General features: G+C 33.4%; 1 protein-coding gene across 5 annotated transcripts in view; it reads left to right on the forward strand.

The window, feature by feature from the left end:
- LOC128992693 (uncharacterized) overlaps positions 1-8,308 on the forward strand; it is a 410,155-nt gene extending 401,847 nt beyond the window's left edge. For 4 of the 5 annotated variants that reach the window (XM_054416401.1, XM_054416398.1, XM_054416400.1 and 1 more), the window contains 4 exons: positions 573-789; positions 1,573-1,773; positions 2,416-2,546; positions 6,029-8,308. In XM_054416401.1, coding sequence (XP_054272376.1) covers positions 573-789; positions 1,573-1,773; positions 2,416-2,546; positions 6,029-6,266 — 787 coding nt within the window. In that variant the 3' untranslated portion in view covers positions 6,267-8,308. The remainder of the gene's footprint in view (positions 1-572; positions 790-1,572; positions 1,774-2,415; positions 2,547-6,028) is intronic. The other variant, XM_054416399.1, reaches the window with a different exon arrangement.
- Positions 8,309-13,847: the final 5,539 nt, after the last annotated feature.

Below are 13,847 nucleotides of genomic sequence, written 5' to 3' on the forward strand. Positions count from 1 at the left end.
TTTAATTTTTTCTTTGTTATAATCGATTGCAGATGTGCTGAGGCGGTCATCATTATTAAATCTTCAAGCTTATCTTTGGAAGTTCCTAATTTTCTTATAGTAGATTCAATATAGTAGGTCATTGCTAACATTTCACACTCATTGTCACACTTTACTTTGTTCCATAAAAAAACCCTATCCAACCTTAGCAACTTTAAAAGTCAAAGTGATCAAAGAACACAGTTGAGCGTTATATCATATCATATTTCTGGGTTATTTATACCAACCTACAACACTTTTTAACAACAGGACTCTCAAACCCATTAAATATAAGGCTACCCATTATTTTCTGGACACACCTTGTATTTAAATATCATCGTTAATCATCATTGCATTGAATTGTCTATTTAAATCGCAGAAAACAATCTAGATTTTTATTTGTTCTTGAAGCATATTACAATTTTATTAACTGTGAAGAATGGTTCTTGTAAGTACTTCAGACGTCAAAATCTAGATTTTGAAAGGATAATTTTTAAATTTTCTGAGGGAGTGTATTTTCACGTCAGTTTCTTGACATATGTTTATCGTTGCAGAGTGTCAGAGCAGCTAGACAGTCTATCACAGCTGTCAGCTACGTGGCAGACACTAGAGTCTCAACTGACGGAGTTGACAGTAGCTCTGCGCTCGGACCAACAGACTCTGCGCATGCTGGACTCTGCGTTGCGTGACGGTGTCGGTGTGCAGAACGTGGCCTCCTCAGTCATCGACGTTGCCAAGGTGCTCAGTGAGAAACAAGACCTCCGCTCACAGGTGAGATTCAGTTTGGTAATAAAGAGTTTAATTGTGAATAGCTAATAATTTATGAAATATAAATGTATTTATTTATCAAGGCACAGTGGTGGTTTAATTTGGCTGGGTTTCCAAGCAAATTTTGCTCCTGAGCTTACTGTTAGGATTTGGAATTGTTGGAAAAAGTATCATAGAAAGGAATACAATAATAATAATTAAATTAGTTCAAGAACAGCTATAGCAGTTGTAAATGTTTACATTTACCTGAGATTTTAAAATCGTGTAACTCTGGGCACCAGAGTGCCTGCGAAAGCTCCTCCCCCTAGCCACTCCTTGTAATGAGGGATCTGATAAAAGCCACACCACAGGGTGGATAAGAATTTATTTAAAATCCCCAATTATTTTGAGAGTTTAATTTGGTTAAAACTCACCTCTTGATCAACTTGTATATTGTATCAGTGTTGACAGCACCAATAGCAATCATCTGGGAATCTTCAGACAAATGCTATATTTAGTTCCTTCTTCAGTGGAGATTATAGCCTAATATTTCAGCAGAAAATTAAAAAGTAATATAAATCAGCTCTAGGAGTGTCTCTCAGTGATACCTTTGATTATGAATAGAACTATAGACATTCGGTTCATATATCAAAGTTGTCGCCAGTTTTAGATTCAAAATCGACATAGAGTCATAGAGGGAGTGTGCCTACTGATTTCTGTTGAGCATGTCCACTGTTGATGTGTTTCTAGATTGTCTGTTTCAACAAAATATGTGATTGACTGATGTTCAACAATTGTTTGTTTCAGCAGAGTCTCTGCGCCCTGAACGCCACCACTCCTGTGATCCTAGTGTCAGAAGGCTGTCCAGAGTCAGACTCTGGCATCTCTGACTCAGGTTCGGAGCTGGAGAGTGAGAGAGAGAGAAGACTCAGCGCGCTGCGACGGCTCGCTCACCAACTAGACACTGTATTGAGTCCCAACAGTCAAGCCATCAAGGACATAACCAGAGTGAGTGGATTGGATAACGTGCAATCAACTTACACTTTGACTAGATTTAGTTTAATTTATTGACTCATCCTTCATCTGTTGTAATGCCAACTTTTTGATATTGTGGAATCAATTTTGAAACCAAATATTGATTTGTTAGGTGCAAGATTATTATAATGGAACTAACACAGAGAAAGTGTTACTTTTTCCCCTCGGAATCACTTAAACTTTTTTTTTCGTAGCTGAACTTCTATTTCTTAAGAAAATCTTTAAAAATCTATACGATATATTTTACTCATAATGGTATGATTCTTCATGCTTTGTTCTGAAGTTCAGACACTTGTAATGTTGTACCTGGATCTACTATGAGAGATCACTAATCCTATTGTTATTGAAGTAAAACAAGATCCTTGTGGCATCAGTAGTTAGGTATCAGTAATCAATTTAGTCACTTATGTTAAATTTAATCATTGATTAAAGATCAATGTGCCAACTCCTAGGAGAAAAAAGTGAATATCCACCATCCATGTCCAAACTAAGGATTTAAGATTCCTTGTCACTATAAATTACCTAACTGAAGATACTCTATCCTATTGATTTTAACTGAAAAACACCACAATACAGGGGTTTGCTTCATGTTTGACATGTTTCTTTGTGCTGCAGAGGATAGACGAGGCAGAGACGGAGCTGAGGCTGCTGCAAAACACTTGTAGGAAGCTGATAGTGAAAGTAGCTCTGAGTGAGGACCATCAGACATCCTCTCTGCGCACCTCTACGTCATCACTGGCTCACAAGTAAGATACAACTCTTTTCCCCCACCTCTACAACCTAGAAGGTAGAAGATTCTTGCCCGGAACTGTTTAAAACATAACTTCCGGCTAGTCCAAGAGGGTTGCGGCATTATCAGATTGATAGAATCCACGCTCCCCTATATACACAGTAAACTCAAGTTGTGTTTCATAGGGTTATGTAGAGGGATTTTGAGAGTCTGTAATAGCAGTAGTTTGTAACCTGACAAGTTGCGATATGTTTTCTCTTCAATATAATCTTACTAATACTCAAGAAATATTTGGATTAGGTCTAATATATTCTTGATCTTGAGCTGGATTACGTTTGATTGGGATTTTCTCAAGATAGGGTTTGTTTTAACTCTCAGCGATGATCACGACTTTGCAACAATCATGAGGAACGATGATGGTGCCTCTGTGTTTGCAAGAGATGTTCATGGCTTTTCCGCCATCCCAAGAGGTGATGCAATTGTGAGATGTTTATGTTGCTGTGGTGGTAGACGGTGATGTTATCTACGCGATCACGGGATAAGTTGTCAACTTTGCCACGAATGCAGGAAAGGATGAGGAGTCTTCACAATCACAGATTACAGCCATGATAACATAGAACAGTTCAATAAGGACTGAAGATTTATGTTTATCATTATTGCCATTTTAAGTAATTTTTACTAGAGATAAAAAAAAAACTTAAGTTGGCCTTTCTGCTTGAAAAGAAAAATCTCGTTTTCAACTATTAGTATTATCAGGTCCATCCCTAAGTGTCTCTGACTTAAAATAATAGTAGTCTTTACAAAATATGAGTTAAGTTAAAAATCTGGTTCCCAGTACACAGTTGGCTAACTTTACTTGGATATATCAATTGTAAAAATATAAACTTCTTGGGAAAGCTCGCCCTTTCTTTCGAAATGATGGGAACTTCAGCCCGCAATATATCACAGACCAGAGGTTCACTAGTTGGCTTCTATACATCAAGCCTTCTCATTGAAATGTTGTATTATATTTTTATTGTCTTTACCTTGTATTATAATGGCATTAATATTTTTTTTAATGTGGTGGATTAGTAGCGATATGAATTTTTGTCAATTTAGTAAAATATTGTAGGAAAATGGATTAGTTAGGAAGGCAAAAACAATTTTAATAAACCGGACCTCTAGGTGTTACGCAATATATTTGTATCTTGTTGATGGTACATCAGGAAAAAGGTTGGGAAACATTGATCAAGATTATTAAATATTAAAAACCTTTACAAAAAGTCAAGTTAACTATAAAAAATTGTTCTTGTATCTATGCAACATATTTGTTACAAAATCTTTACTTTGTTAATGTGCTATTTTAAACTTTTTCTAATTTAAAAAATTGTAAAATCTAGTTACATGTCTTGAAAACATACCTAAAAAGTCAATATAAAACCTAAATATTTTGCTGTTTGATTGAGTGAAAAACTGATTTAACACACAAAAAATAATTAAATTCCCATCCATAAATTCTTTGTTTGTGTGTAGATTTTATTAGTAGAAAAAAATGCAAGAACCAATGTAGAGTAAAATAAGAACTATTAATAAAATCACTTAGAACGTGAAAAAGAATCTTTACCTATGAATTATAACATAAACTGACAACATACATTTTTACGAGTGTTGATTATAAACTAAGTTGACCTAAAACTGTACTGATCAAGTGAAAAACCAAGCTTAAATTTAATTACCTAATAAAACTAAAAACAAATAAGCGCAAATGTCGTAAGACATTATTGTCACTAATTGTCGCAAGGGTGAAGACGCCAGTGGTGTCTCGTCGCGCTCTACGCATGGGAATGGCCTGATTTGTACACCACCCTCACATTATGTGGCAATATTTGCCAAATAAAAGACTAACTAAGCTGTGTTTGCCAGCGTCTGCTAACTCACTAATTCTAATGGTTTCTTAACCTTAAGCGGTCCCGAGTGAAACGACTTACCCGGATTAGCTTCCACTTTGCATTAACGGATCAACGGATCAGAAACACCCACAATATCTTCTTGGCTTTTGACTGTAGATATGCCCGTTGTTTATATTTTGTGGAACTCTTGAATTTTATGACTTTGTATTGTTAAGGATATTTTAAATTAACTTTGTAAAAATAATGGTCTATTTTCCAATACCTACAACCAAACAACATATTATTAGAGACACACTCTGTGTATTTTATTCCAGATATAAATCAAGAATGAGTGTAAATGATTGAGATGCCTTGTGTAGTTTTGTTACTGACTGATCGAGGACAGCTAGGTCCAGTTTTGAACTGCAAAAAACTCTTTTTTTTTGGGAACATTTAATTTATATCAAAACTTAACGATGAAAACTAATTTAATTACTGGAAGTACTTTAATTTGGCATGTTGATTTACTACTATCAATTGCCCATAACTCCTAAGTCCAATAGAAATCTAATTTAAATTAAATCGAAAAGCATAAAGCAAATATCTATACAATGTAAGAATCAATTACAATCTCAAGTATTAATGAGGAGACCCTCTAATTGCACGGTAATGATATAGAGGCTGGTCAGGACAGGGTGGGTGGCGCCTGAGTAACTGTACAGCGTAATTTTAATTGTGTTCACTTAATAAATAAATAGCGATGGAAGTGGCCGGGTATTGTAGTTGGGGGAGTGGCCAAGTAATGAATGGCTCTGCTATGATTGGCCACACACAGGGCCTTGCAATCAGCTGTAGTTTGTAGTGCGAGTCGTGTTTGGTTGGCCATGCAATCAGCTGTGGTTCCTAGTATGAGTCGTGTTAGGTTGGTTCTTGCAATCAGCTGTGGTTCCTCGTACGAGTCAAGTTTGGTTGGCCATGAAATTAGCTTTAACCTGCTTGGTAGTCGTATTTTGGTAGCTTTAAACATTATCAGCCTTAGTCAGATTTTCTCCTGGCCTAATCCTTCCAGAAGATACAATTTATGCATTGATTATTAAGGATTTACCGATATTAACTAAATTATTGACTAAATTATCAAATTACATTACAACTAATAATTGTGCGATTTATAGCAAAAAAATGTTTGCCTCAGAGTGTAGAGGCTAAGCCTTTCTCACTTTTTTAAGCCTATGGCTAGAAATAAAGCAATAGAATCAACTGGAATTCATCACTATTATCATTATCAATTGAGATGGGAAAGTATTTTCGATAAACTTAAGTGTTTTGTTTGGAGCAAAAACAGTTTGTAGTGAGAACTAGTTTGGTTCTACATCATGAGTCCCTATTACAAAAAGTTATTGAGATAAATGACAATGTAATTTATTTATAAAAAATAGTGTGGTACGTTTTCAACCATTGTTATTTGCAGACAACATTTTGGCTTTTCTGTTGGTACAATTTGGTTTAAGGTAGTTTTTATGATTTAACACTCTCCGTGTTTATTTTATCATATAGTATATAAACAAATTAGCTCAATTCTCATCCCTTTAAACTGATATAACATGGTAAACAGGATTCACTTGTGTTGTAGAAGTGACGACGTAGACTCTGGACCCATGAGCTTCATGCCGTCAGACCCGGACAGCGACCCGGACCGAGGCTCGTCCACCCGTGGGTGGCTGTGGCGGGTGTTCCGGGCCAGTGTTCCCTTCCACATTGCCTTGCTCGTGATCCTCTGCGTCGGGTACCTTTTAGAGCCCCAGTGCTGTGACCGAATGCTCAGCAAACCTTTCTTCAGCATCAAGTATCCAAACGGAGTCGCAATGTAAATACTGGAAGAACTCTACTACTTAATTGTTTATTAATATTTATGTGTGAACTTGTGTGATTCTGTTTAAAATACCTGGGATTTGTGCTAAAGTTTTTAAAAGGGATGATACAGAATTTAGTTCTATTGGCAAAAAATCACGCTATAGAATTGTATTGTCCTTATTGGAGATGATTACTTGTGCCAATATCTGAGAGTAGAGAGGAGGGAAAAATATTTTTATCTTGTAACAATGTATAATGTGTAACATTTGTAACAACTTACTAGGCAATGACTATTGAATCCTTTTTTTAAATATATTTGTTATGATGGGTACAATTTAAATAAACGTTACACAAATTTACTCTCGGTATTTTAAACAGACCGAAAAGAGATTTTATAATTATCTTAATCTATAAGGATAAATTAATGATTTAAATGAATGCAATTGTTCGACTTCTGTTATTGATTTCGTTCCTATGTGATTTTCTCCTAACCATAAGCATTTGAACTATACATTTTTATAAATTATGTCTTTTACATGTTAACGAGTAAGGTAGGAAAATAGACTTTAAACTGATCGCGAGGTCCTGATGTTGTAAATAAGTACAGATATTCTATGAATATTTTGTTTCATTTTATATTAAAAAACATTTTTATATTTGCTTCTCCCCTGCGATTTATGATCCTGAATGTTTGTTGAAATTACTTTATAAGTATTATAACTTCGCTCTGTGGTATTTCTTTTAAAGCTACTGTCATAATTTTTCCTAAGTAGTTGGGGTTATGAAATAAATCGCTGGTAACAGTCAGCGATATAATGTCAATATACATGTTTATGAGAGTTGCATTCATTTGTATGTAAACAACTTGAGAGTTGTGTAACATTCTAACTTGTTTTGTCTTACTTTCATTAATGAAATGTTCTTTTAACATGTGTTTGAACGAGATGGTTTATGTGTATGGGTTGGCAAGTCTAGGCCTTGTTGGAAAGTTTGTGCCTTGTATCGTGTCGGATGTGTTAGGGCTAGAACTGAGTATCTCAGGGGAAGATAAATTATTTTAAACGAATGCCTGATGGAACATCAGTATCAATTAGTGAGATTCGTATTGTAAATGATTAAACTGTGCCATTTTGAAATTTAATCTTTTGGTTGTAAAATAATCTATCTTCACTCTTGGCGTAGTTGTGTATTAGGTTAGATTTATCTGTATGTAGGCTAGCGGCTTGAAGGATGGTTATAACAATCAAACATTGTATATCTGAGTCTTTGTATTTTTTTACTCTGTGTTTGTGTTTCCATTGCCTCGTGTTTTAAGCCAAACCATGATAACATTCTCAGTTGTATTTGGGAAAAGAATATTTGTTGTTTTGTTAGAAACAATACAGAGAAGTCCTCACAATAAATAGGGGTTAGCAGGGGCCAACTTCCGGTAAGATATAAAACGAAGAATAATTTTTACAGTTTTGAGAGATAACTAAAATATTGTTCTTCGCAATGTAATGACTGTAGTTACCAGAATACAAATTTTTAGAGAATAATTTTAATAAGCAAGAATACTTTAAAAGTTCTATGAAAATCATTAAATAATTTTACTTTAGATAGAATAATTCAATACGCTATTGTTTTGTTGATAACTGTATTTTATACGATATTGATTTAATTTTATTCAACTCCATGAGTAATATTGTTTTTGTTCCTATTTTATTTTACGTTGTTGTTTTGTTATTTACCTAAAATATTTATAAAATTTACCTTTAATTATTTAGTCATAGGATTGTCAACACTCGGTCTTCCCAAAATTTAAAGGAGACTGTTTTAGACATTTGTATGAAATTGGGATTTGAAGAGCACAATTGAAAACGTTCTAGTTTTTTACATGACGTTTTGCGTAATAATAAGTTTTGGTATTACTTCTAAGCCAACCAACTGCTGCAACAGCAAAATTACCAATAGTACATGAGCATAACTACTTCATCTGAGGCTAATGTTTCTGTACTCAATAATTGTTGTGGTAGCCACATAATAAAAAAAGAAAATAAAAAAATGTGTAAATAACAAATGTGTTTTTGTTAAGTACCCCATTGAAATGGCATGCTCTTATTTGAAGCTTTAAAATATTATAACTTTCAGATATATTCTCATAAAACACACGCTTCTTTATACCTTATAGATACAAGTTTCAATATATTTGCATCTCAATCAACTTGGGAACATTTACCCCAAACAATTTAATGGGGGATTTATCACACAGTTAATTAATCATAGTGTGCATGCGCAATTAATTTCACTGATGGGCAGGTAAGCAAAATATGTATTTTGACAAATGATAGATACATAATAATCAGCTGATATCACAAAAAAATACACCTACGTCATCTAAAGTCGGGACCACGAAAGTTTGCAGTTGGCGGCAGCCAATCACAAGACAAGGCTAGTGCGACGTTGCCATACCGCCCGTTGACAACACTAATTAAAATAATAAACAATATTTTCAAATCAGCTGGTATTATTAGATTTGGCAAGACCGCACTGTCCTCGTTGGCTCCTTCGAAGGCACGTGGTAAATAGGCTCCTCCCTCAATTGCAAACTTTCAATTCAACTTTCCCGACTATAGGTGGTAAATCGAACTATGCAGTTGGTTTTGACAATATAATCAATATTCAATACAATTGAACCTCTTGGTTCTTGATAATCTGGGCTTTCCAATAATATGACTCTACCCCATCCCTAAAAAATCATAGCCTAAAACCTAAACCTAAAACCAATAGTGTGTACACAATTAAGTTTATTTTATTATTGGATACCGAAGTAGACATCCCGTTTGTATGAATCAGCTATTGCATTTTTTTTATTATAAAATAAAAGTTGAGTAAGCCATTCACAGAATGTGCTAGTGTCTAAAAATAAATTGTATACCTTATTATTGTTGCTAACATAGTTTATGGGTCATAACAGTTGCTAAGGTCACAATAAGTTTTCCATCAGTTTGAATTATTGGTAAAAAGGTTTGTGTATTTGACAGAAATCAGTAATTTAGATCAGCACAATCTGTCAATGGCTCACATCAACTTTGTTAAGGATTTTAATCAAAAACTGGCAACAACTTTAACATGGGAATGGGATGTCTGGTCTTTTCATTGGTATCAAAAGTCTAAAAGTCAAAGCTTTATGTTAGAAATTTATACAGTATTGTACTGTACTTTATGAAAATGTCATAATCATGACATAATACCAATACCCATTGTGTGAAGGTTAATCAGTTGCAATTAATAGAACTGCAATACTGAATCATTGGCAAGTGGCAAAGAATCAGGGGACAAACATGGAACTCAAGCACACAAGCGCTTCCAAAGAGCTCGTGAAAAGGTCATTGCACATATACTGCAATTACTGTGGTATTTATTGTTATTATATATGTCAGTCATTGCGCTTCACTCCGGCAGGTAGCAGCACGTGTCTGAGCTGTGTTTGCAATTGGATTATTGTGATTCGATATTTGTAAGTGAGTACAGTAAAGTGTGCTGTTGATAGCCCAATATTGCTGGAGGGAAGTGAACAAAAGAAAAACAGGAGAGCATTAAAGCATTGTATAGTTAATTTTGTATAGAAACTAAATGTCTCAAATACATAATTGTGAACAAATTTTATCTTGCCTAACACAAAAATTTGATTTATTGGATGTACTTCAACTATATATAAAGCTCATAAGAAACACAAAATATTGAGAAAACTGTAAGCAGCACACCTATCAACCAGATACTTGAATGGAAAGTCTTAATAAGAAACTTTGTCAAAATAAGCAATAAGTACGATCGAGCTTTGCCTGTATAATCCATGGTTTAGTGTACTAAACTGCGTTTTTACAGTAGTCCCACATTACAGTATTCTCTTCTGTATCATAAATGTTATCAACTATCAATTATCAATTTTTTGAGATGGGCACGCCTTAAACCCAAATATGAGCGAAGGAGATTGTAGAATGGAGTGAGATTATCTATGTAGCTTTGTTACTGACTAAGATCAACCTGGTTCATCATCAGTCAGGATCATTTATTTTAAGCCCAATGATCAGGAACAGCTGGGTCCGGTTTTGAGCCCTCAAAAAGCTATTGACTTTTCTCAGAATCGGACTGGCAACAGTGACTTAATCATTGCTATGGAGCATTTCAATTCCTCCGGCTACCCAGCCAGTCATTCTCATGCCCCCACCACCCGGGCAAAACAACTAGTTTTCTTTCAAAAGAATTATTCTTGTAAGGGGTCTTCACCTTACACCGTAATGTTTGAGAACTAGTACAAAAAGTTGAAGTAGTACTATTGAAATCAAGGAATGCATATATTTGGCAGTGAACCATTTATGATATTATTAAGTGTTGCACATAGATAAAAAATATAGGAATGAATAAATAGGAGTAAATAAGCAGTAAATAACAAATAAATAAAAAAAAGGGAAATATCATAATACCAACAGACACCAACTAATACAAATTTTTCAAACCATTGCTTCCTACCTAGGGGATCTAGTTTAATGTAGTTGTCCATTAAAAAATATATTGGCATTTGAGCCCAACCAAACTGTGTATGAATGGAACTAGTCTAACATTTGTAGCCGAATGAGAAAGTAACAGTGGGATATGTCTCAAGCTCTTGTTTCAGTACATGTGCAGTGCATGGAACTCAATGTAAATTATACTCTAATATAAGGGAAACATAAAAAAATATTATATGATGATAAAAAATAATAAATAATAAGAAATAATGGATAGTTGCATGTTTAAACAGGTTATCTTTTACTATGCAGTTTCACCAATTAACAAATTCAAACCTAAATGAAATTTGCTAACAAACAAATCAAAGACTAAATGAAATTGTTTCACAAATTAGCAAATAAAAATCTGAATGGAATTTCAAAAACACAATTGATCAAAATCTGGATATAATTGTTGATTTGTAATCTTTATGCTAGCAGCAACAGGTTTACTTACAATAGCAACAATAGCAACGGTATTATGCATACCGTTGATATTGTTATTTATATCTTTAAACCAACCCCAAAGTCTTCCGGGAAATAAGTGATTCACATCCTAAGACTTCTGACGTGGGGGCATCGTCATTAGATTAATCGCGTATTGAACCGCTATTGATGAAATATGTATAATCTGCCGAAAAACTACGGTAGGCCCGTCGTCGGCCTTTATACATAAATTTAATTAGCTTAAAAACATTTACTCAACACATACACATAATTCTTCAATTTTTTTAACGACAATTGTCATATCCTTAGAAACATGATGATTGAATGATTATTTTAAGTTTCATTTGGCCCGTACAAAATGACGCAATTTTGACTTTTCATGCCAAATGCTACTTTTGCTCGCATTTACGATTAGTTTTTTTACCTTTTAACATGTTTTTACATGTTTTTACTTCTTAAACTTTATTCCCCTAACAATTTTAGGAAATTTAAAATTATTGATCACTATTCCTTTTTGTGTTTGCAGATTCGCGGTGCACGACTAATTCAATTAAAAATAATTCTTTCATAACGCTTTTACAGTTTTAATTTCTATCCATAATAAAGTTTCTACTGTATCATAAGTATCATCATGAGTATCATGAGTATCATCTTGAGTATCATGAGTATCATCTTGAGTATCATGAGTATCATCTTGAGTATCATGAGTATCATCTTGAGTATCATGAGTATCATCTTGAGTATCATGAGTATCATTATGGGTATCATTAGTCTTATGAGTATCATGATGAGTATCATTAGTATCATAAGTATCATCATGAGTATCATAATGAGTATCATTAGTATCACGAGTGTCATCATCAGTATCATTAGTATCATCATAAGTATCATTAGTATCATGAGTATCATCATGGGTATCATTAGTATCATGAGTATCATCATGAGTATCATCATGAGTATCATTAGTATCATTACTATCATCATGAATATCATTAGTATCATTAGTATCATCATGAGTATCATTAGTATCATGAGTATCATGATGAGTATCATTAAAATCATAAGTATCATCATTAGTATCATGAGTATCATAAGTATCATCATGAGTATTATCATGAGTATCATTAGTATCATGAGTATCATCATGAGTATCATGAGTATCACGATGAGTATCATTAGTATCATGAGTATCATCTTGAGTTTCATGAGTATCATCATGGGTATCATTAGTATCATTTTTTCATAAGTATCTTCATGAGTATTATGATGAGTATCATTAGTATCATCATAAGTATCATGAGTATCATTATGAGAATCATTAGTATCATGAGTATCATCATTAGTATCATCATGAAATTATTAGTATCATGATTATACTCATGATAACTCATGATGATACTCATAATACTAATGATACTCATGATGATACTTATGATACTAATGATACTCATGATTATACTTATGATACTAATGAGTATCATGAGTATCATTGTGAGTATCATTAGTATCATGAGTATCATCATGGGTATCATTAGTATCGTGAGTATCATCATGAGTATCATGATAAGTATCATTAGTATCATAAGTATCATCATGAGTATCATGATGAGTATCACAACTATCATAAGTATCATCATGAGTATTATGAGTATCATTAGAATCATGATGAGTATTATTAGTATCATGAGCATCATGAGTATCATAAGTATCATGAGTATCATCATATGTATCATTAGTATCACGAGTATCATGAGTATCATCATGAGTATCATGAGTATAATGAGTATCATCATGAGTATCATGAGTATCATCATGATTATCATAAGTATCATGAGTATCAGCGTAAGTATCATTAGTATCATGAGTATCATGAGAATCATCATGAGTATCATTAGTATCATCATGATAATCATTAATTTCATAAGTATCATCTTGAGTATCATGAGTATCATCTTGAGTATCATGAGTATCATCTTGAGTATCATGAGTATCATCATGAGTATCATCATAAGTATCATTAGTATCATGAGTATCATGAGTATCATCATGAGTATCATGAGTATCATGAGTATCATGAGTATCATCATAAGTATCATTAGTATCATGAGTATCATTATAAGTATTATTAGTATCATGAGTATTATGAGTATCATGAGTATCACGATGAGTATCATTAGTATCATGACTATCATCTTGAGTTTCATGAGTATCATCATGGGTATCATTAGTATCATTTTTTCATAAGTATCTTCATGAGTATTATGATGAGTATCATTAGTATCATCATAAGTATCATGAGTATCATTATGAGAATCATGAGTATCATCATTAGTATCATTAGTATCATCATGAAATTATTAGTATCATGATTATACTAATGATACTCATGATGATACTTATGATACTAATGATACTCATGATGATACTTATGATACTAATGATACTCATGATGATACTTATGATACTAATGAGTATCATGAGTATCATGATGAGTATCATTAGTATCATGAGTATCATCATGGGTATCATTAGTATCGTGAGTTTAATCATGAGTATCATGATAAGTATCATTAGTATCATAAGTATCATCATGAGTATCATTAGTATCATGAGTATCATGAT

The sequence above is a fragment of the Macrosteles quadrilineatus genome, unplaced genomic scaffold, assembly GCF_028750875.1.
Source record: "Macrosteles quadrilineatus isolate MER2022 unplaced genomic scaffold, UCM_ALF_1.0 Scaffold_4__1_contigs__length_99947679, whole genome shotgun sequence".
Taxonomy (NCBI): Eukaryota; Metazoa; Arthropoda; class Insecta; order Hemiptera; family Cicadellidae; genus Macrosteles; species Macrosteles quadrilineatus.